This window comes from Muscardinus avellanarius (assembly GCF_963383645.1).
Source record: "Muscardinus avellanarius genome assembly, chromosome: 11".
NCBI lineage: Eukaryota > Metazoa > Chordata > Mammalia > Rodentia > Gliridae > Muscardinus > Muscardinus avellanarius.
Window position 1 is genome coordinate 10,950,161 of NC_137797.1, and position 24,101 is coordinate 10,974,261.

At 53.8% G+C, this 24,101-nt stretch overlaps 1 protein-coding gene across 1 annotated transcript in view; it reads right to left on the reverse strand.

The window, feature by feature from the left end:
- The window catches only part of MICALL1 (MICAL like 1), a gene marked incomplete at both ends in the record, with an annotated part of 33,643 nt that extends 9,542 nt beyond the window's left edge, over positions 1-24,101 (reverse strand). Inside the window, 8 exons of the mRNA XM_080704787.1 lie at positions 2,213-2,595; positions 3,266-3,323; positions 4,963-5,393; positions 7,200-7,324; positions 8,595-8,686; positions 17,602-17,743; positions 18,109-18,157; positions 23,956-24,101. Coding sequence (XP_080560913.1) covers positions 2,213-2,595; positions 3,266-3,323; positions 4,963-5,393; positions 7,200-7,324; positions 8,595-8,686; positions 17,602-17,743; positions 18,109-18,157; positions 23,956-24,101 — 1,426 coding nt within the window. The remainder of the gene's footprint in view (positions 1-2,212; positions 2,596-3,265; positions 3,324-4,962; positions 5,394-7,199; positions 7,325-8,594; positions 8,687-17,601; positions 17,744-18,108; positions 18,158-23,955) is intronic.

Here is a 24,101-nt window from a genome sequence, read left to right on the forward strand (position 1 = left end):
AGGCAAGCTGCCCGGCAGGGGAGGTGAGGCACCGCTGCAAGGGAAGGCCGGGAAACTGAAGCTGGCCTCCAACCTGCGGTGCAGGAGCAGGAGGGAGGCTGCAGCACTGGCTGTGGCCAGCTCCAGGCCAGGCTCTGCCAAGAACCCCTTTATCCTCCTGCACACGACACAGGCCTTGCCTCCAAGGCCATCACCCGTACTTCAGAGAGGAGAGGGTACTCGCCCCGACAAGGCTGGACGGGAGCCAAACCAAGTCCAACTCCAAGCTCATGCCCCTCCCGAGACCACCCCCATCTCCACCTGGACAGAGACCTGGGGCTCCACCTGCCTGAGCCCCTGCCTGGGATCCTCATGCTCTTGGTGGCCAGCTGAGGGGTCCCGCTGAGCTCTTGGGGCGGCCAGACCTCAGCAGAGGTGGCCAAGGGGGGTACAGGGACAGCCAAGCACTGCGGGAGCTGAACGGAGGGGGCACTGGGCGGGGACAGGCGCAGCTCCCTGGGGCTGGTCCACCCCCATTTGACAGATGAGGGCTGAAATCACATTCAGGGAAGGAACGGCTCGAAGTCACTACAGCCAGGCACAACCCGAGTGGCTCTGTGGCCAGAGGGAGAGGGACTGAGGGAGGGAGGGAGGGCGAGAGCTGACCCACCGTGAGCCCCAGAGGCCCAACAGCGCTGTGCCCAGCACTTCCCTGGGGTAGCACTCGCCTGTGATCCCAGAGAATAGGGAGGCAGAGGCAGGAGGGTTGGAAGTTCAGGGCCAGCCCGGGCAATGAAATAAAAAGGGCTGGGGATGTATCTCAGTGATAGGGAGCCCCTGGCTTCAATCCCAGGTACCACAAAAAAGAAATTAATCTCAGTACTAGAGAAATAGAGACAGGAAGATCACAGGTTCGAGCTGTCTCAGCAACTTAGCAAGACCCCCAGTAACATAGCAAGATCCTGTTTCAAAATAAAAAAATAAGCCGGACGTAGTGGTACATGCATGTAATCCCAATACTTGAGAGGCCGAGACAGGATCACAAGTTTGCAGTCAGTCTCAGCAACTTAGTGAGGCTCCCTACAACTTGGTGAGAACCTGTTTCAAATAAAAAATAAAACTGGGCTAGGATAGTGTAGCTCAGAGGTAGAATGCCCCTGGGTTCCATCCCCAGAACTGTAATAATAATAATAATAATAATAATAATAATAATAATAATAATCAACTGGGCATGGTGGCACACACCTATAATCCAAGTACTTGAGATGGTAGGATCCAGGTTCAAGGGCAGCCTCAGCAAGTAGTGAAACTCTCATCAATCTAGTGAGATCATGTTTCAAAATAAAAATAAAATAGGGCTGGGGGTGTAGCTTGGAGATAGAATGCCCCTGGGTTCAATGCCTAGTACCAAAACAAAAACAAAAACAAAGGCAGGCATGGTGGCGCACACTTGTCATCCCAGCATTTGGGAGGCTGAAACACAGGAGGATTGCAGTTCGTGGACAGCCTCAGCTACTCAGTAAGATCCTTTGCAACTCAGTGAGATCCTGTTTCAAAAAAATAAATAAATAGCCAGGCGTAGTGGCGCACGCTTGTAATCCCCACACTTGGGAGGCAGAGACAGGAGGATCGCGCAGGTTCAAAGCCAGCCGCACTGGCTGAAGAGTCCCTGTTTCCATATAAAAATATAAAAAATAGGTCTGGGAGTGTAGCCTGGAGGTAGAAGGGCTTCCAGGAACCCCAGTACCACCAAAAACAAAAGCCAAAAAAATAAAAAGAAAGAAAGAAAGAAGGAGAGAAAGAAAGAAGAAAGAGAAAGAAAGAAAGGAGAGAAAGAAAGGAAGAAGAGAGAAAGAAAGAAAGAAAGAAAGAAAGAAAGGAAGGAAGGAAGGAAGGAAGGAAGGAAGGAAGGAAAAAAAATAGGGTTGGGAGTATAGTTCGGAGATAGAAAGCCCCAAAGCCCCTGGGTTCCATCCCAGTACTACAAAAAAACAAAAACAAAAAACAAGAGAAAGGGCATGACAGGGCCTGCCAGGGTTCGAGTCCTGCCTCCACTGCTTCAGCGCTGCAAGGCCTTAGGAAAATCACCGACCTTTGGGTGCCTCATATGAAACCTGCTCACGGGCCTGCTCTGGACCAATGGAAGGTGCCATGAAGCCTGTGCAGCACCTGTCCTGGAAGGCCATACCTGCCCCAGCCCCAGGCCAAACTGAGGACCAGGATGGGCACTCACCGAGCGGGGACGCGCTAGGCACCCGGGGCGCGGGGCGCTTCTTCGTCTTGGGGCTGCTGGTGGGGGTGATGCCATACCAGGGGTGCAAAGACTTGGGTGTGGATTCCGTGTGGGCCAGGGAAGGGCTGGGGGCTGGGCTGGGCACTGCCGGGGATGCCTCCTCCTCCTCTTCTTCCTCCTCCTCAAAGGGATTGTAGGGCTTGGGCTCTCGGCTGGCCGCTGGACTGTGCTGGGCCGCCTCCTCCGTACTGCCATTTTCCACCTGCCTGCTGGCCGGACTTGGCGGCCCTGGGCTGCTGCTGGGGGGCAGTGGGGCTGGCTTTTTCTTTGGCTCTGCTTGCACCAGAGTGATCCACGGGGGGTCCTTCCTGGGAGCTGGCATCCTGGAGGGAGGCCAGAGGAGGCAGAGGGGTGAGGAGCTGCCCCTTCCCTTCTCTTGCCCCACAGGGCCAGTGTGGACCCAAGGCTGAACGGACTAAAATAGTCACATCCTCCTGGACACCTTAAGGCCTAGAAAGGATGAACCCCCGAGTCACACAACCCAGGAAAGAAGGACTAGGGTCTCTGTGGGACTCTTGAACAAAGTCACCTGGCCTCTCTGTATCAGCCTCCCCATGGGGACAAGAACTCCTCACAGGGCTGCTGTAAGGCTCCAACCAGCTGCTAACCCCTAGGACAGCTGTAGGTGCCCCCTCCATCCCTGCGTCCCTCCGGCCATCTAGAGCACAGCCTTTGAGGAGGAGGGGAAGTGCATGACCACCTGAGGGTGGGCACCTGAGAGCCAAGCACTGCAGCTGAGATTTCCAGGCTTTCTACTCTCTGAGCAAGGCCTAGGTCTTGGAAGAAGCAGTGTAGTGATTCCAGAGGGGGCTATCTCCACCTGGGAGCAGGTCTGGCGGTGGCAGAGGGAATCCAGGCAGAGCCCCAGGGAAGGCGCCATGGAGACTGGGGATGAGGCTCCCTCCTGACCCCGCCCCTCCTCAGGAAGGCCCTGGGGTCCCCTTTCTCACCACCAACACCTCCAACACAGAAGCCTTTCAGGAACCAACTCACCTGTGTGACAGCTTGGGTGTCCCTCTCGGCTTGGGGACCGGGGGGTCCTGCGGTCTTCCTAGATGGGCAGATGGGGAAGGACAGTGAGCCAGGCCTCGTGGGCAGCAGAGGAGCCCAGGGGACAGCACCTGCGAGCCAGCGCCTGCCCTTCCTCCTACCTGCAGGTCGTGGACCCCAGGTGGCCATGGTAACCTCCCCGCCCAGCCCTCAGGGAGATTAGATAAGCACCCAAGGTGACCCAGGACCAGCCAGAGGGACAGGCCCAGCCTGAGATACATTCCCAGCTACATTTCCTTGAGAGGAGGAAAGCCATGTCCCCTTAAACACTTCCCCGTGTGGGCAGGAGGCTTATTTAAGTTCAGCAGGTGCCGCCTCCTCCAGGAAGCCTCAGGGACTCCCAGAGTCCTCCCCGAATCCCACAGCAGCCTCCGCTTCCTTCCTTCCCGCCATCTGCCCTGGGTCTCCTGTCTCCCCAACACTGGCGGCACCTCGAAGGCACAGGAGGTTTGAACAGAGTCCCTGTGCCCAGTGCACAGCCCCGAGCAGAAATGACCACACAGAACGTTCTGGCTTAAGCCACAGGGAGACCCCAGTCTCTCTTCTGCAGGCCTCCGAGCCCCCCTTAACAGAACGATAAGGGTCCCTGGACATCTCAGGTTACAGGAGCCCAGTTTCCATGAGCTCATGTAGAACACGGAGGTCCTTGGGAACGTCCTGCGTGGGGGTGGGGGCAGGGTCTCCACTGCAGTTCAGACTAGCTCAGGCCCTCCTGGCCCTCCGCCGTCTCCCAGCCCTTCAGCAGACCCTGGGGAGGACTAGGACACAGGCCGGGGGTGGGGGGCAGCTGGGGACTGACCAGGACACACAGGAGTGACACCGACACGCAGAACCCCAGAGACAGGACGCACAGGCACACACAGACGGACACCCACTCCACACCCTGAACACAGGACTGACACAGAACACATGCACCCAACACACATGCAACAGGGAGCGGAGGCAGGGACCTCCATCTGCCCAGTGTGGGCGACGGAGCGGAGACTGGCACCCAGAGGCACCGGGGACTATCTGCGTTTGTTTTTGGTGCTGGGGGTTGAATCCAAGGGCATTCTACCTCTGAGCTACCCCGGCCCTTTTTATTTTTTATTTTGAAACGAGGTCTTCATAAGTTGCTGAGGCTGGCCTCAAACCTGCGATTCTCCTGTCTCAGCATCTTAAGCACTAGGATTACAGGCGTGCACCACTACCCCTGACCACAGGCGACTGTCTCTCACAGGAATAACCTCAGAGCCAGGCACGGCGGCACACTCCTGTAATCCCAGGACTTGGGAGGCTAAGACGGGAAGATAACAGGCTTGCGGCCCGCCTCAGCAACTTGGTGAAGCCCTCTGCAACTTAGTGAGACCTCGCCTCAAAATAAAATAGGACTGGGGGTATAGCTCAAAGGTAGAATGCCTCTCGTTTCAATCCCCAGTACCACAAAAATAAAATAAAATAAATAAATAAGCTTAGAAGCACAGGCAGTCCCCAACACACACATTCACAGTACAGGCAGGCACAAGCTGGCACGGCACCTTACACACACACACACACACACACACACACACACACACCCTGGTACACAGGGACATTTAAAGGCCCAGACACACGTGCCTGGCACCCCGCTCTGGCCGCACCCTCCTCACCCTCCTGCTCACCGTTCACGAGGTTGCTGCCGCCCCCCTGCTCCAGCGGCGTGTCCTGCTGCAGGCTGGACCGGGGCCGGGGCATGGGGGGCATGGAGGGCACGCTCTCTGAGGCCTTCCGGGGGGCAGGCGTGGGCCGGCTAGCTGGAGGGCTGGCCCGCTCCTGGGGTTTGCTGGGAACTGGAGGCTTGGTGGCTATCTGGGGCCGGGCCTCTGGGCTGGCTTTGGGTCCATCTGCCTCAGCCCCTGTCGTCACACTCTGGCCATCTGTGGCTGCTTCTGTGGGTCGCTGCTGCGTTGGCTGTGCGGGGAGCCCGGGCCCGGGCCCGGGCCCCAGCCGCGCCGCGGGTCCCCGGGGGCAGCTTTCGGCACACACAAAGGTGCCCTCCTCGGGCCCACTCCTGTAGGCCCCGGGGAGCAGGGTGCTGGAGCACTGCCGACACCTGCGGGGGGACAGGGCGGGGTCCCTTAGGCAGGCAGCGCAGCCAGCATGGCCGCCTCCCGCCTCCAACTACACTCTGGACTTTCTAAAAGAAAAAGAAACAGTAACTACCAGAAACAAAGTGGAAAGATAAAATTACATAAAAACAGCAACAGAATTTGTGAAACACAACTTCAGTTTGTGCTCCAGGAGGAAGAAACAAAGGTTTGCCCCGCGCCCCAGAGGCCCGCTCGCCCGTGGAAGGCTGCCTCCCAGTGGCCCAGGAAATCATTTGGTGGTCTTCAACCAAGCACCCACGTGTTTGGGTTTTTTTTTTGTTTGTTTGTTTGTTTGTTTGTTTTTCTAGTGCAGGGGACCAAACCCAAGGCCTCACAAATGCTAAGCTCTACCACTGAGCCACACCCCTCCCCCAGGTTTGTTTTTTATTACTATGTGAGTGTCAGTGTGTGGTACAGGGATTGAACCCAAGGGTGTTCTACCTCTGAGCTAGACCCACAGCCCTTCTTTACTTTTCAATATGAAACAGGGTCTTGATAAATCGCTGAGGTTTTCAGTCGAGCCGGGGCAGACCTTGAACCTCTGATCCTCCCGTCTCACGAGTACTGAGATCACAGATGTGCACCACCACACCCAGCTCTGGTTTGTTTGTTTGTTTTTTATGAACTAGACTAAAATATATCACAGTAAAATATATCAGAGTAAACCATAAAAAGGACAAACACTGTAAAAAGTTTCTACCACCCTGCCTCCGGCCAGATGTGACTTTGTCGGTATAATCTGTTTCCTTTGGTCTCCATTGTGCAAGCAGGTACCTGGGGCTTCTGCCCCCATTCATGTACAAGTGCTAAACCACATCAAATGCAGGCTGAAAGTTCTTGGTTCCCTTGACTACATTCAATTTTCTAGTTTCTTTTTTTGTAATATGAAAGATATTTTGGGACCTGGGATATAGGTGAGTGGTAGCGCTTGCCTAGCATAACACAAAGTCCTGATTTCTATCCCCAGCACCACAAAATATATCAATATTTAAGCCAGGCATGGTGGTACACACCTGTAATCCCAGTACTTCGGAGGCTGAGATAGGATGATTGTAGGCCCAAGGCCAGCCTTGGCAACTTAGGATGTCAGCTACTTAGCAAGACCCCATTTTCAAATAAAAAATAAACTAGAAGCTGGACATGGTGGCACACCCTTGTAATCCCAGTACTTGGGAAGCTGGGACAGGAGGATCACAGGTTCGAGGACAACCTTGGCAATCACTAAGACTCTTGTCAACCTAGCAAGACCTTGTTTCAAAATAAAAATAAAATAGGGCTAGGGGCATAGTCAACGATAGAACACTCCTGGGTTCAATCCCCAGTAGCCAAAAAAAAAAAAAAAAAAGAAAAAAAGAAAAGAAAAGAAAATAGGGCTGGAGGTGTAGTTTGGAGGTAGAATTCCCCTGGGTCCAAGTCCTAGAGCCCCCACCACACACAAATAATTAATTAAGTAATTAAAGGTTTTTACGTATTTTCTAAGTCTTTAGAGTTCTATTGCTTCATCGTAGTCCAGTTTCTTAAAACCTGGCTACACCAGGGAGCCACGCCTGCAGCAGGTTGTTACTCTATTTAAAGATTCTTCCTTCTTTCAATGACATTGAGGTGAGCTAAAGTCCTATGTTGGCCACAAAATCCTGCCCCAGTTCTGTGACTTGACAGGCCTCTCCCCTCACTAAGTCTTAGTTTGCGCCTCAGTAAAATGGGGATGCCTAGGTGCTCCAGCACCCAGAGCCAGGCCAGCCCGGAGCCCGCCCCGACCCCGCACTCACCGGAAGCAGTGGCGGTGGTACAGCCGGCCCTCGGCCAGGTGCCGCTGCACCAGGTGCACGTGCTGATGGCAGGCCGCACACGTGCTGCTGGGGGCCTGCTGGGGGCCCGAGGACAGCTCCTCGCCCTGCAGGGAACCAGGTGGGTCACCAGCCAGGCCGGCTCAGGACACGCCCTCCCTCCCCATCTCGGCCAAGGTCCCTCAAGTCTGCTGAGGCTCAAGCTTCAGGATGCGAATACACTAGGATCAAGCCCTAGGAGGGCTAGAGAGAGACTGTCACTGTCCCCACGGTGAGGAGGCCAAAGCCCAGAGAGGGAAAGACTTGCTCAAGGTCACAGGGCCAGGATGGAAAGGCGAAATTCAGACTCATGGTGCTGCTACCCCAGCACAGCAGCTCTGGCTCGAGAGTCCCTTCCTGTGGTCCCTCCTCCTTCCCCTTGGGCGTCTCTTTCTAAAAGCGCCGTTCTCTTTAGCCCACCTCATTTAACTCCCCGTCTTCTCTCCTAGAGCTGCAGATTTTTTTTTTTTTTTTTTTTTTGGTGATGCTGGGGATGGAATCCAGGAGCATTCTATCTCCAAGCTACACCCCCCAGCCCTATTTCTTTATTCTGTATTTTGAAACAGGGTCTCACTAAGTTGCGGAGGACCTCACTAGTGGCTGAGGCTGGCCACAAACCCAGATCCTCCCACCTCAGCCTCCCAAATACTGCGATTACAAGCAGGTGCCATCACACCGGCTTTAAAGCTACAGGTGGAAATCTGTGCCTCTGCCCAGCACGGTGACCTGGAGCGCTGTCTCTGGGACTTGGGTCCCCCCTGCAAAACAGCCTCTTATTACACCTGCCGGTCTCAGTCCCACGCAGCCTCCCTGGGCACCCACCCTGGGCCTGCTTCTCTCTGGAGTATGTGGAGGCTGGTGTCCTTGGACAGGTGACCGGCAGGTAGACTGTGGACAAGTGAGCAGACCTCACTGCATTTCCTCACCTGCCCATCAGGGTCCATGGGACTGAGCACTGACCATCCCCTCTGTGGCAGAGGACGAAAAGGAATCGTGCTGAGTTCAGAGCTCAGACTCCACAGGTTCTAAGGGGAATCTCTGCTGTATTGTATGTGCCGGCAGTCCCAGGGCGGCAAAGTCAGTGTGGGGGAGGCCCTCTCCCCCTCCGCAGGCATCTCTAGACCCCACCTGAGCCCTGGGGAGAGGACCCGGTTCTCCTCTCCACCTGCAGAAGGAGGCTGACCTCCTGACCTTTGGCCCCTGCCCTGGCCTGGAAGACCCAAAACCAGTGAGGCAGGTTCAGAGAACACACTCCAAACACCGCCAGGGCCAACTACAGGTGGCAGTCACTACCATGAGTTACCCCAACCCGCGCTTTCCACCCGGGCATCAGTGCACCTGAGCCTCGTCTCCTGGTTCCGCCACGATGGGTGCTGCAGATGGCGGGGTGGAGGGTGCCAGTTCCTTGTTGGGCAGCGAGACTCCAGCTGCTGAAAGATCAGGAAGGTGCCCTGAGGCAGGTGGCGATCTTGGAGCCCCACGAGGCCCCAACCTGCCCAAAGACCCACAGACAGGGCAGAAAGCCTGACACGATGGGACAAGAGGAGGCGCCCCGCGGCAGGGAGCAGGACACCTTCACTCTCCAGCCAGGCAGGCACCCAGGGAAGCCCTTAACCTCGCTGAGCCTCCGAAGATGGAGACCGTAACCCCTATCACACAGGGTCACTGTGAGCAGCAGTGCCCCAGGACAACCTCAGAATTACAAGTACTGGGCGGGACCCGGGGGCCTTCTACCTCTGAGCTACACCCCCAGCCCTAGTTTTTATTAATCTCACGAAGTTGCTGAGGACCTTGCTAAGTTGCTGAGGCTGGCCTTGAACTTGTGATTCTCCTGTCTTAGCCTCCCAAATATTGAAATTACCACACCCCACTCACTGTAGGGTAATTTATTTTAAATGCTTACTTATTTATTGGTGGCACTGGGGATTGAACCTAGAGTCATACGACTTTTTTTTTTTTTTAACGGTACTGGGGATGGAACCCAGGGGCATCTGACCTCTGAGCTACACCCCCTGCCCTATTTCTTTTTTTTGTTTTTGTTTTGGTGCTACTGGGGTTCCTGGTAACCCTTCTACCTCCAGGTTACACTCCCAGACACCTATTTTTTTATATTTTTAGTTGGAAACAGGGTCTCTTAAGCCAGCGTGGCTGGCTTTGAACCTGCGCGATCCTCCTGTCTCCGCCTCCCAAGTGCGGGGATTACAAGCGTGCGCCACCACGCCCAGCTGTTTTATTCTTTATTTTGAAATAGGGTCTCACTACGTTGCCGAGGGCCTCACTAAGTAGCTGGGGCTGTCCACGAAACACCATCCTCCCAGCCTCCCAAATGCTGGGATTACAAGCGTGTACCACTACACCTGGCTGAGACCCTGCTTCAAAAAAAGAAAAAAATAAAGACTTAGAGCGTAGCTCAGAGGGAGACCAGTCCTGGGTTCAATCTCTGGTACCTAAAAAAAAAAAAGAAAGAAACAAAGAGCGAGGGGGAGAGAACAAACAAGTTCCTTACTGTGGTCGACAATAGCATTCACCAAACTTCAGGCTACAGCCACCCAAGGGATCCCGAAATAACTCAGTAGACAGAGAGCAACACTTTTTTTCCTTTTCTTTTCTTCTTCTTTTTATTTGCGGGGGGAGCGAGCTGGGGATTGAATCTAGGGGCATTCTATCTCCAAGCTACACCCCCATCCCTATTTTTTTTTTTAATGTGGAAACAGGGTCTCACTAAGTTGCAGAGGACCTCACGAAACTGCTGAGGCTGGACGTGAACCTGTGATCCTCCTGTCTCAGCCTCCCAAGTACTAGAATTACAAGCGTGCGCCACCACGCCCGGCTATTTTGTTGTTTTGCAACAGGGTCTCACTAGGTTGCTGAGAGCCTCGCTAAGTTGCTGAGTCTGGTGTTGAACCTGTGATCCTCCTGTCTCAGCCTCCCAGGTACTAGGATTGCAGGCATGCGCCACCACACCTGGTTGCGAGCAGCACATTTAAAAGATGAAAACAGAACAGAAAATATTTGCACGCTATGAAGTGCATCACATGTCACTAGGGGAAGAGCTGCTTCCTGGAACTTGTTTCAGTTACATACATGTGTGTGAACTCAAGAGTCTGATGGAAAATGTACCTCTTACTGTGAGTCATGGTCAAAAGCTTGGAAGCCCAGCGGCCTCGGCCAGTCCCGAGGAGAACTCCTCGCTCCATCTCACTCCCCGTCCTCATCTTTCCCCAGCAGCACGTGACCCCGGCCACCCGGCCAGCAGCATTTTTCCCCATCCCCTTCTTGTTTAAGGGTGGGTTCAAATGTCTCCCTCTCGCCAGGCATGGTGGCTCAGGCCTGTAATCCTAGTGCTTGGGAGGGTGAAACAAGAGGTCACAGCTCAAGGCCTGCCTCAGCAACTTAACAAGACCTGGTTTCAAAATGAAATATGAAAGCTGGGCGTGGTGGCACATACCTGTAACCCCAGGACTTGGGAGGCTGAGGCAGGAGGATCACAGGTTTGAGGACAGCCTCAGCAACTTAGTGAGACCCTGTTTCAAAATAAAAAATAAAAAATAGGGCTGGAGATGTAGCTGAGAAGTAGAATGTCCCTGGAATCACTCCCTGGTACCCCCCCCACACACAAACACAGACACACACACAAACACAGACACACACACAAACACAGACACACACACAAACACAGACACACACACAAAGATGAGGTCTCATGCTGGGTGTGGTGGTGCACGCTTGTAATCCCAGCTTTTGGGAGGCTGAGACAGGAGGATTATGGTTCACGGACAGCCTCAGCTACTTAGTGAGGCCCTTTGCAACCCAGTGAGATCCTGTTTCAAAGTAAACAATAAAAATAGGGCTGGGGGTGTAGCTCGGAGGTAGAACGCCCCTGGGTTCCATCCCCAGTACCACACACAAAAAAAAGATGAGGTCTCAATGTTGCCCAGACTGGCCGTGAACTCCTGTGCTCAAGAGATCCTCCTGCCCCAGCCTCCCAGAGCTGGAGAGCTGGGACCAGGTATATGCTACCACGCCCAGCTCCCCCACTGCCTTCTATCCCTCTACCATGTTGATTTCCTTCTGAAATGCTATTATTGGAGATTTGTTCTCTCTTCCTCCCCCATCACGAGACCCCAAGCCGAGTTGGCCTCACTCTCGGGAGGGCCCCCAGCACTAGCTCTGTGCCGAGGACACAGTGGGTCCCAGTAAGTATTTGCTAATGCGTGACAGAGAGCAGGTGCTGGGCTGTGAGCACAGCCGCTCTGCAAGGGCAGATGCCTAAGGCCACGGCCGGATGTGGGGTGTTGCTCCGTGGCATAGCACGCGCTTAGCATGCACAAGGCCCTGCGTTCCACCCCAACACCAAAAAACACACAAAACATATATTGTGACTGCGTTCCCCAGGAGACAGGTGCGGGAGGAGCACCGGGAAGGTCAGGGCCAGCTGCCTGGAGGAGGCGCCAGGAGACAGCGGACAAGACAGGAGAATCCTTCAGGGGATCTGCAAGGAGCAGGGCTTCCAGTGACGGAATGTCATGAATTCCAAGAAGCACAATAAATTCAATGTGCCTGTGGCTGGGGCGGGGCCGGGTCACCAGCAGACAGGCCCTGTGAACCACAAACCCCGCCAAGCAGCCGGGCTTCGTTCTGAGGACACCTCGCCTGCCCCGCACCTGTGGGCAGGCGCCCTCTGCTTCTTATTTTTTTTTTAAACTGGTACTAGGGATTATTTTTTTATTTTGAATCAGGGTCTCACTAAGTTGTGGAGGGCTTAAGTAGCTGAGGCTCCCCTCAAACCTGTGACCCTCCTATCTCAGTCTCCCAAGTACAGAGATTACAAGTGTGCGCCACCACGCCCAGCTTCCTATTTTATTTTTTATTTTGAAACAGGGTCTCACTTAGTTGCAGAGGGCCTCACTAAGTTGCTAAGGCTGGCTACAAACCCATGATCCTCCTATCTCGGCCTCCCAAGTGCTGGGGTTACAGGTGTGCGGCCCGGCACCCGGCCAGGTGCCCCTCTCCTGACCCCACCACCATGGCGCTCCCCATGCTCCCGCCCGGCTCCCTGACCACGCTGTGGCTCCTCCAGGGCAGAGGTCACCTGACATGCCCAGGGTCACTGGCGCCCACCAGCCTGGCACAGCTGCGCACTCACACAGCTCTGGGATCTCGGCCGGGGCGGGTCCCCAGCCTCCTACTCCAGTGAAAGTCTAGTCTGGTCAAAACCACCCTGGATATCCCTTCGCCCGCCCAGAAAGCACAGTACGGGCCAGCTTTGCCTCCGGGGTGGGCACGCACTGTGGCTCCCTTTGGGTTAGGGCAGATGGATAAGAATGGTTTGTATTCTGAGGCCAAGTAGCACATGAATGAAAGGTACAAACAAGGGCTTAGGAGAGCTGGGTTTGGCTGCAAGAAAGATTCTAGAAGATAAGGTTTCATTGTGACTGGGGTCACAGTCCATTCATGGGTCATGATCAAGCAAGCAATACTGGAATCAATGGATAAAGGGGCACGTGCCCCCACTGACAACGGGCTGAGGTCCTGACAAAAACCATCAGATCTTGAAAATATTTTAAGTCAAAAATTCATTTAAGATACCCAAGCTACAGAACATCATAGTTGAGTAACACAGAGCACTGTAGAGGATGGTTGCTTCCAGTCTGGGAAAAGAGCAAAACTCAAAGTTAAAATACAGCTGCATAACGCCGGGCGTGGTGGCGCATGCTTGTAATCCCCCGCTTGGGAGGCTGAGACAGGTGGATCGCGCAGGTTCGAAGCCAGCCTCAGCTACTGAGTGAGGCTCTCAGCAACTTAGTGAGACCCTGTTTCCAAATAAAATATTAAAAAATAAAAAAGGTCTGAGAGTATAGCCCAGAGGTAGAACGCCTCTGGGTTCCACCCCCAGTACCACCACAAAAAAAATACAGCTGCATAGCCAGATGTGGTGGTGCACGCTTGTAATCCCAGCATTTGGGAGGCTGAGACAGGAGAATCACAGTTCAAGGCCAGCCTCAGCTACTTAGTGAGGCCTCCACAACTTAGTGAGACCCTGTTTCAAAAATAAGGCTGGGGTGTAGCTTGGAGGTAGAATGGCCCTGGGTTCTATCCCCAGTACTGGAAAAAAAAAAAATACAGCTGCGTAGCTGGGCACAGTGGCACATGCTTGTAATACCTTATTTGGGAGGCTGAGACAGGAGGGTCACAGTACAAGGCCAGCCTCAGCTACTTAGTGAGGCCCTGTGCAACTCAGTGAGACCCTGTTTCAAACTCAAGAATAAAAGCTGGGCGTGGTGGCGCACGCTTGTAATCGGGAGGCTGAGACCTGGAGGATTGCGGTTCGCGGACAGCCTCAGCTACTTAGTGAGGCCCTCTGCAACTCAGTGAGACCTGGTTTCAAAATAAAGAATAAAAAATAGGGCAGGGGGTGTAGCTTGGAGGCCAAATGCCCCTGGGTTCCATCCCCAGACCCGCAAAAAAAAAAAAAAAAAAGAATAAAGCCTGGAGTGGTGGTGCACGCTTGTAATCCCCACGCTTGGGAGGCTGAGACAGGTGGATCGCGCAGGTTCAAAGCCTCAGCTGGCTTAAGAGATCCTGTTTCCAAATAAAATATAAAATAGGTCTGAGAGTGTAGCCCAGAGGTAGAAGGCCCCTGGGCTCCATCCCCAGTACCACCAAAAATAAAATAAAATAAAATAAAGAATAAAAAAAATCAGGCTAGGGGTGTAGCTTGGAGGTAGAATGCCCCTGGGTTCCATTCTCAGTACCGCAAAAAAAAAAAAAAAAAAAGAAAAAGAAAAAGAAAAAGACAGTTCCGTGCCAGGCTTGGTGGCACGCATGTGTAATCCCAGCAATTGGGAGGCTGAGACAGGAGCATCGTGGTTCGCAGACATCCTCAGCTACTTAGTGAGGCCCTCTACAACTTAGTGAGACCCTGTTTCAAAATAAAAAGAACACGGCCGGGCGTGGTGGCGCACGCTTGTAATCCCCTCGCTTGGGAGGCTGAGACAGGAGGATTGCACAGGTTTGAAGCCAGCCTCAGCTACTTAGTGAGGCTCTCAGCAACTTAGTGAGAACCTGTTTCCAAATAAAGTATAAATAGGTCTGGGAGTATAGCTCAGAGGTAGAAAGCCTCTGGGTTCCACCCTCAGTACCACCAAAAAAATAATAATAAATAAATAAATAAATAAATAAATAAATAAAACACAAAATAGGATGGGGTGTAGCTTGGAAGTCAAATGCCTCTGGGTTCCATCCCCAGGCCCATTAAAAAAAAAAAAAGATAGGGCTGGGGATATAGCTTGGAGATAGAATGCCCCTGGTACCCAGTACCAAAAAAAAAAAAAAAAAAAATCAGTTCCACCAGGTGTGGAATCCACACATATAGTCCCAGTACTTGGGAGGCTAAGACAAGAGGCCGGTTTGTGGCCGGCCTCAGAAACTTAGTAAAGCACTCCACAACTTAGTGAGACCCTGTTTCAGAATAAAATAAAATAGGGCTAGGGTCGGGCATGGTAGCACACACCTGTAACCCTAGTAACTTGGGAGGCTGCGATAGGAGGATCGCAAGTTTGAGACAGCCTCAGGAAGTAGTAAGATTCTCAATAACCTAGCAAGAGACCTTGTTTCAAAATAGGGAGCCAGGCATGGTGGCACACGCTTATCATCCTAGCCTTCGGGAGGCTGAGACAAGAGGATCTGGGTTCGCGGATACCCTCAGCTACTTAGTGAGGCCCTTTGCAACACAGCGAGACTCTATTTCAAAATAAAGAATAAAAAAATAGGCCGGGCGTGGTGACGCACACTTGTAATCCCCGCGCTTGGGAGGCGGAGACAGGAGGATCGCGCAGCTGACTTAAGAGATCCTGTTTCCAAATAAAAATATAAAATAGGTCTGGGAGTGTAGCCCGGAGGTAGAAGGGTTCCCAGTACCACCAAAAAATAAAAAATAGGGCTGGGGATGTAGCTTAGAAGTAGAATGCCCCTGGGTTCCATCCCCAGTATAAAAATAAAAAAATACAGAAATACAGTCACCCTAGAATGCATATTGCTTTAGCGCTACCTCAAAGCTGAAGTCAGGCGGGACCGTCCCAGGTCAGAGACCAGCCGTAATCAGCACACTCACCCCAAGTCCTAAGTAAGAGCCAAATGGTCCCCAGGTTTTCTCCTCGCATCAGCTCCGTCTGACGGCACCATTCTTATCCCCATCCCAGAGGAGAAACTGGGGCAGGAAGTTCGGGTGGCTGGCCCCCGGTTACCGGGGAGTTAATGGCAGAGGAAAACCCCGAGCCCATGCTCTTGGCCCCCACCGGCCAGATGGCCTCTCACCCGCGAGGGGTCTGGAAGTGCAGGTGTCCCGAGGAGGTGCGACACCAAAGTCCCCCGACGCTGGCTTGCACCTCGTCTAAAACGGTGGAGTATTTGCATACGACCTAGCACAGCCTCCTCAGCACTAAAAATCATCCCTGGGCTATTTAAAACACCCGATACAACCTAAGTGCTGCATAAGGAGTTATGCTGAATTTCTTAGGGAAGAATGACAAGACAAAATTCTGTACGTGTTTGGACAGGCCTAATGTTTCTTTCTTTGTTTGGGTTTTTGTTTTCTTTTTCCTGCTTTTTTTTTTGTTTTTGTTTTTGTTTGTTTGTTTGTATGTTTGGGTGCTGGGGAAGGAACCCAGGGCCTCACACATGCTAGGCAAGTGTTCTACCAGTGGGCCCTGGTCCCTTGAAATGTACTGATTCTCTGTTCGTTGAGTCCACAGGTATTAAACTGAGGACACAAAGAGCTGGGTCTGTTTTCATTTTGATTTCTATTAAAATACACATAATGTCCAGGCGTGATGGTGCACACTTGTAATCCCAGCATTTGGGAGGCTGAGACCGGAGGATCGCGGTTCGCAGACAGCCTCAGCTACTACTTAGTGAGGCCCTTTGCAACTCAGTGAGACCCTGTTTCAAAATAAAGAATAAAAAATAGGGCTGGAGGTGTAGCTCAGAGGTAGGATGCCTCTGGGTTCCATCCCCAGTACCACAAAAAAATTAAATAAATGAAAAATAAAAATAAGCCAGGCATGGTGGCGCACGCTTGTAATCCCAGCATTTGGGAGGCTGAGACCGGAGGATCGTGGTTCGTTACTGAAGCCCTTTACAACTCAGTGAGACCCTATTTCAAAATAAAAAATACAAAATAGGGCTGGGGATATAGCTCAGAGGTAAAATGCCCCTGGGTTCCATCTCCAGTACCGCAATAAACAAATAAATAAATATAAAAATAAAAATAAAATACATACAAGCCAGGTGTAGTGGCCACGCTTGTAATCCCAGCATTTGGGAGGCTGAGACCGGAGGATCGCGGTTCGCAGACAGCCTCAGCTACTACTTAGTGAGGCCCTTTGCAAATCAGTGAGACCCTGTTTCAAAATAAAGAATAAAAAAAAAAAAAATACGGCTGGGGGTATAGCTGGGAGGTAGAATGCCCTTGGGATCCATCCCCAGTACCAAAAAAAATTTAATTAAATAAAATGAAATAAAATACACATAATGTTATTTCTTCAATTATAATTTTAACATCTCCTGTTGCATTGGGGAGAAGGGAATAACAGATTCTTTTAATTTTAATTCTTCTAATTATTTTTGTTGTTACTGCTCTAAATTTTCTATGGTAAACATGTTTTAGTTTTAGTAAGGAAAAAAGTCCCTGGATTTCATAAAACACTTTTTCAAACACATGGGCCGGAATCGTCCATACAGAGACCAGAGGCAGGAAATGCGCCCAAGGAGGCCCCTTAGATGCTGGGCTGGGCCGCGGGATTTCCCTCGCAGCTGCATGGCGGCGGCGTTCACTGTGCGCTCCTGAGCTCCTGGCTTCCCCTCTCTGGGCCCACTTCCTCTGCAGAAGGGAGGCCCCGCTGCCCCTGGAGAGGATTCTGCAGGGGACACCAGCAACCTGACCTGGCGCCGAGAGGCCCACCCAGTTAGTTCCCCAGGTCAGTTCTCGGGCCCGGAGGTCCCTTCTGCAGAGGACGCTGCACACCAGCCCCACAGGCCGCGGCCACTGTCCTGCAGGAGGGCAAACCCAGGGAAGTGTCCGCAGGCAGGAAGTGGGCCCGGGAGGTGAGCTCGCAAGCGGATGCGCGCTCCCTCTTCTGTCTCCTGTGTGCTTGCTGTCCCTCCCACTCGATGCTGCCAGCAGCGCTCACCTTCCCAGCGTTCCCTGGGCCTCGCACAGTGCTCTTTTACTCAGTAACTATTCGAATGAGTGAATCAGCCATTCCACAAATGGATGGTGGGCTGCCTCCCCAGCCACCTGCCGGCAGCTCAGAAGCAGCTACTGAGGGCTCCGGGCCCCTCTCACCTTGGCCAGAGCTGGCAAAGTGGTTGTAGAACTGGGACACGTAGGTCATGATGCTGAGGCAGTCGGGGACACTCATGGAGACCATGTCATTGGGGTCCAGGAGAGCAGGGATCCCCAGCTCCTTTTCAGCCACTTCAAAGGCCTGGGGTGGGAGAAAGAGCGGGGTGAGAGCAGGAACAGCGGGCCGGGAAAGAGGAGGAGGAGGAGGCTGTCAGCCGGCACCCAGCCCGGCACCAGCTTCTCAGAGCAGTATAGGGTGACTGTGGGCTTCCCTTGGCTTCAGAACCACCCCAATCCCACACAACGGCCTGGAGAACGGAGAGCCAGGGAGACCTGATGCTCAAGGCCAGTGGTACAGTGGGAAATGGGACAGGGCAGCCAGGGCCTTCTCTAGGACCTGCACCCAGCATGCAATGGCAGCTGTCTTGCCAGACCCCTGCCCTCCCCCAGGACACACGCACGCACACACACACACAGCCTCCTGGGCTTCCATGTCTGGGGACTCACCAAACGGTTATTCTCGAAGACATTGTCCTTGGAAAGTGAATCAAAGTCTCTGCAAGAGGCAGACAGGGGGACCCGTCAGGACAGAGAAGGTGATGGGCGGATGTGTGGAGGGGACCGCTTCCCAGCGCTGGCCTCAGCCACAGCAAGGCTGAGTTTCCGAGGGGGAGACTGAGGCAACGAGAGCCTGCTAGCAGAAGTGGGCTGCCAGGTGCAAGCAGAGTGAGCTCGTGGGCCCCGGAGGCGGCTGAGCAGAGGCTGGGGAGTCGCTCACTGGGCAGGGGAGACTGAAGCCCAGGTTTTCAAGCCTAAGACCCCTCCCTCCTCATCCCTGATGCCGTTCCCCAGGGCCCCTCTCCAGCCTCCCTCCCACGCTGCCCTGCTGAGCTCCCTCCTGACATTTGCTTTTTGTCCAAGCACCTCTACTTGGCAGGTATTTATCTCATTTTACATCTTTGCACCTCTACTTGGCAGGTATTTATCTCATTTGATGAGGCCAGCCGGGGAAAGCCACCCAGCCCTGGGAATCCACACTGCTGGTCCTCCCATGCTTGTCACAGACACACAGACCACAGCAACTTGCTAGATCTGAGCCCAGACCAGCCCAGTTCCAGGGTGAGTAGGTGAGTAGCACCCTTTTTTGTTATTGTTGTTGGTACCGGGGACTGAAGCCAGGAGCATGCTACCTCCTAGCCACACACCCGGCCCTTTTTATCTTATTTTGAAACAGTCTCAGCCTAAGCCTAAGTTGCCGAGACTGGCCTTAAACCCGCAATCCTCCTGTCTCAGCATCCCAAGTACTGGGGATGTCTGGCTTGGATGCTTTTCTTTTCTCTTCTTTTTTTTTTTTTTTTTTTTGTATGTGTGTATGGTACTGAAGATTGAGCCCAAGGGCATTCTATCTCCAAGCTACACCTCCCCCCCCCTGCCCTTTTTTATTTTTTACTTATTTTATTTTTGCGGTACTGGGGATGGAAGCCAGAGGCTTTCTGCCTCTGGGCTACACTCCCAGACCTATTTTATATTTTATTTGGAAACAGGGTCTCACTAAGTTGCTGAGAGCCTCAATAAGTAGCTGAGGCTGGCTTTGAACCTGCACGATCCTCCTGTCTCAGCCTCCCAAGTGCGGGGATTACAAGCGTGCGCCACCACGCCCTCCTTTTTTATTTTTTGCTTTGACCTGTGATCCTCCTATCTCTGCCTTCCAAGTACTGAGATTACAGGCATGCGTCACCACACTGGGCTTGAATATATTTCTTAATGGAGCCAGGAATAGAACAAGTCTGAACCGGTATGGAAATGGTACCTACTCCAGGGCTCCTGGCACTGAGTGGCTGGTCCGCCTCGTGGGCCACTCCTGGGGAAAGCTTCCTCTAAGGGGGCAGTGAAAGGTTCCAGGTCCCTCAGCTGGAACAGGTGAGAGGCGGCGGCAGGGACCTGCCTGGGGGCCCTAGTCCGGGACAGCTGGCCCACTTAATTTATCCCCCTTCCCCCTCCTGCTCCAGGCCGCCTGCAGTCCTGGTACACTCCCTGAAGACTTCCTCTCTCTTCTCTATGGCTGAAAACTACAGCCTGACAGACAGCTGGTGGCCGAGGCCAGAGCAGCCCATGCGGCCTCTTCCAGGCCAGGCCATGGCTAGGAACAGGCCTGCATCCTCACATCTGCAAGCTCAGGACAACACTACTTCCAGCTCCCAGGCTTGCAGTGAGGGCTGCTGAGTCTGGGCTGGATCTAGGGGCAAGACCCAGGGATAAGGGAGCAGACAAGCACCCCCTCCCCTTGGAGAACCCCGGCAGGGCTGGGTGGCCTCGGGTGGGGTGGGGGATCCGAGCTGCCAGCTCTGGCCTGGACCGCGCCTGCCTGGCTAACTCTCCTTGCTCTGCCAGTGCCTCAGAGTGTGACCTTTTGTCCAGGCTGTGCCCCCAGCACCCTGCACAGTTCTAGGTATTCAGGAAGCACTCTATAAAAGCCTGATGAGTGAATGCTGAGAACGGGAAAATTGTAAAAATAGTCAGGTGGGGTGGTACATGCCTACAGTCCAAATACTTGGAGACTGAGATAGGAGAATTGCAGGTTCAAGGTCAGCCTCAGCAACTTAGCAAGACTCTGCTTCAAAATAATAAAACAGCCAGCCGGGAGTGGTGGCGCACGCCTGTAATCCCTGCATTTGGGAGGCTGAGGCAGAAGGATCGTGGTTCACGGCCAGCCTCAGCTACTTAGTGAGGCCCTTTGCAACTCAGTGAGACCTTGTTTCAAAATAGACAATAAAAAAAAGTGGGCCTGGGGGGTGTAGCTCGAAGGTAGAATGCCCCTGGGTTCCATCCCCAGGACTGCAAAAATATAATAAAAATTTTAAAAAGCCAGGTGTGATGGCTCACACTTGTAATCCCATTACTTGGGAAGCTGTGACAGGAGGATCGCAGGTTTGCAGCCAGTGTCAGCTACTTACTGAGGCCCCCTGCAACTCTGTTATCCTTCACTGGGGCCTTTTATCCACAGTGTGTGGGACCTGGGGCTCAGTTTCTCTCCCGTGCAAGGGGCTATTTGTTTCAAAATAAAGGAGAAAAATTAGGACTGGGAGTGTAGCTTGAGGTAAAATGCCACTAGGTTCAATCCCCAGTACCAGAAAATAAATAAATAATTAATTAATGAACAATAAAGCTGGAAGCCAGGCGCGGTGGCACACACTCGTAATCCCAGCATTCGGGAGGCCGAGACAGGAGCATCTCGGTTCGCGGACAGCCTCAGCTCCTTAGTGAGGCCCTTTGGAATTCAGTGAGACCCTGTTTCAAAATTAAGAATAAAAAATAGGGCAGGGGGCGTAGCTCGGAGGTAGAAGCCCTGGGTTCCATCCTCAGTTCAAAAACAACTTGTAAGGCCGGGCGTGGTGGCGCACGCTTGTCATCCCCGCGCTTGGGAGGCGGAGACAGGAGGATCGCGCAGGTTCGAAGCCAGCCGCGTGCTGGCTTAGGAGACCCTGTTTCCAAATAAAAATGTAAAAATAGGTCTGGGAGTGTAGCCCGGAGGTAGAAGGGCTTCCAGGAACCCCAGTACCACCAAAAAAAAAAAAAAAAACCAACTTGTAAAAGCGTGCAGGGTGCTACAGTTCCCAACTTCTTTCCCACATTCTCTCTGTCCCTCAGCAACATCTGGATCTGGTGACAGCCTCTCTGATGGTTTCCTGAGGCCTGGAAAGTTCCATTTGGCTCGAGGGGAAATGAAGGAACAATAATAAAGCCCCTCTGGTCCCTGGCCTCAGGGGAGCTGCCCCCCACTGCTGCAAATCCCTCCCCAGCAGAGGCGGGGCCAGCCCCCAGCCTCCCCCCTGCAGGGCCCACATGTGCCAGATGTTTAACCACTTTAAAGATGGCTCTCGCCCAGCCGGGCGTGGTGGCGCACGCTTGTCATCCCAGCATTCGGGAGGCTGAGACCGGAGGATCGGATCGCGGTTCACGGACAGCCTCAGCTACGTACGTAGTGAGGCCCTCTGCCACTCAGTGAGACCCGGTTTCAAAATAAAGAATAAAAAATAGGGCAGGGGGCGTAGCTCAGAGGTCGAATGCCCCTGGGTTCCACCCCAGACCCGCAAAAAAAAAAAAAAAAAGATGGCTCTTGCCCTCACCCTGACCCCAGCCCGACTCGCATGAGATCCACCCCTACCCTGGCCGAGGCCTTTGGTCCACAGTGTGTGGGCCCTGGACCTCAGTTTCTCTCCCGTGCAATGGGCTGGTCATCTAAGCACTGGCCTCCTGGGCAAATGAATGTTGAGACTTCTGTATCTCTTCTTAGAAGGGGAGCCCCCCACTTTCTCCAGCCACATCCCTCCCTACAGGGCTCTCTATGCCCCCCCCATCCACCCTCAGCAAACTGACCCAACCCCATCCCCCAGCTCTCCTGTGCAGCACCCTCTGCAATGGCAAGCCAGGGCTCAGCACACACCTCAGGCCCTGACCCTCGCTCAGATGGGCCCACCGCCAGAATGCCCCTCCCTGGATCCCCCCAGGCCCCTGGGAGCCTGTGCTGCCCCCAGGGTCTTCCCCAAGGCCCTCTGATAGAACATATCCTCCACGGGTGTGGAAGAGGTGCAGAGTTGTTGTGTTTTGTGGGTTGCTATAGTTTGTATAGGGCTGTTGTATTTGGTGGGTTGGTGTAGTTTGTGTAGGACTGCTGTGTGATGTGTTGGTGTAGTTTGTGTAGACTGTTGTGTTTGGTGGGTTGCTTCATGACTGGGAACAGTGCCCAACACAGAGAACTCTAGAAGTGGTTGTTGAATAAACGAAGAAGAAAAGAAACTATCATCCTCCCCCTAATAAGGCTACTGATAATAGCTAATGTTAACTACAATATATCATTTCATTTCATACTCCCAAGAATCCTTACTATTGTCTATCAATCCCGCCTGGAGGGACCCCGTGGTCTCACCCAAGCACCAGGCAGCCTGCACCAGGCTGGGGTCAGCAAAGGCTAGCTTGACACCCTGGCCCTTCTCACTCCAGGCCGGGTCCCGCCTCCGGCCCCGCGGCCTACCCAAACCAAAGCAGAAGGCCCTGCAAACCCCGCTCCTTTCTCCTCCATCTCAAGCCCCTGCTCCTGGGCTCCTGGGCCTCCATTAGTACAGCTGCCACACACCCAGCACCCAGTCACCACCTCGTCGGCTTCCCTCCGTGTCCACACCCACAGCCCACTGCTGCAGACAGGCCGCAGGGCAGAGAACGGTGGAATTCTTGGGGTATCTTTTCAGAGCCCTCGCTGGGGCCACCAGGTGGGAGCACGGCCTGGAGGTGAATGGGCCTGGAGGTGAATCAGCCCGGAAGACTCCAGGCCTGCCTGGCTGGGGCGTAAGCAAGAGAGGGGAGGACTAGCAAAAGAAATGGTGGGCACCAGATAAACTCGCACTCTTTGTTCAATGAATGAATGAATGAAAGGAAGGAAGGAAGAAAGGAAGGAAGGAGGAGGTTTCAGGGCTCAGGGCAGACAGGGTTGAGACAGCACCAAGCCAACTTCCTCTGGAAGCCTGAATACATTTTCCTCTGAGGACCTCACTGAGGATCCAGGAAGAAGGGGCCACTCCCGGCCTGGAGCAGCTGGCTGGGGCTGTCAAAGGTCCCCTGTGAGTGTCCCCCACGCACAGCCCGCTCCTCCTTCCGCCCCACCTCCCTGCCTCCCCGAGGACGGCAGGCCCCGGCATCCACCTGGGAGGCGGTCTGATTCCTAACTGGGGCGGCGTTGGGGACACCCAGTCCTCCAGGAACCCAGGGCTCCTCTCTGTGAGAACGGCCCTAGTGCACCGGGGACTCCGAAGTGAGGGCCCCGGTCCGAGGGAGCAAAGGCTCCCAGAGAGGTCAGCCCTCGGTACCTGGCGATCAGCGGAATGGCCTCCGTCCACTCTTCTGCTGGGCAATTTAATAACTGGCAGAAAACAGTTAAACAGAAGAAACCTCTATCTAATGGCATACGTCAGCACGGGAGTCCCACAGATAGGAGACCTGAAGACAAGTCACACTGGAGCTTAGCCAGCAGGAGGGAGGAAGGGAAAGGGCTGCCGGGGAAACTGTGTCCTGAACAGAGGTCACAGAGGTCTCGGAAGGCACAGTCCTTCCCCAGCGGTTTCACGCCAGGAGTTCCCTTCCTAAAGATGGACATTTCTTTTACAGAAGGACAGACCTCCCCCAAGCCCCCGGTCCCGCAGACCAGCTCAAACCCGCCAAGTGCGTTTGGGGCTGGCATATTCCGATCGCCCAAGTCATAATTCTGGGTGGCTCCGGGGCCCATCGGGGCACTGCCCGGGAGTCGTGCAGAGGCCGGGAGCCCCGGGCCCAGCCCCCCGCCCGCCCGCCCGCGCCACTCACAGCAGGTCGGGCCGGTGCCGGTGCAGGATGGCGCAGAAGGCCAGGCCGTCCCGGAAGGAGCTGCTCAGGTCGCGGACCTCCACGCCGCGGTAGCCCTCGCACTGCCGGCGGCACCAGGCCAGCAGCGCGCCCCGCGGCCCCGCCAT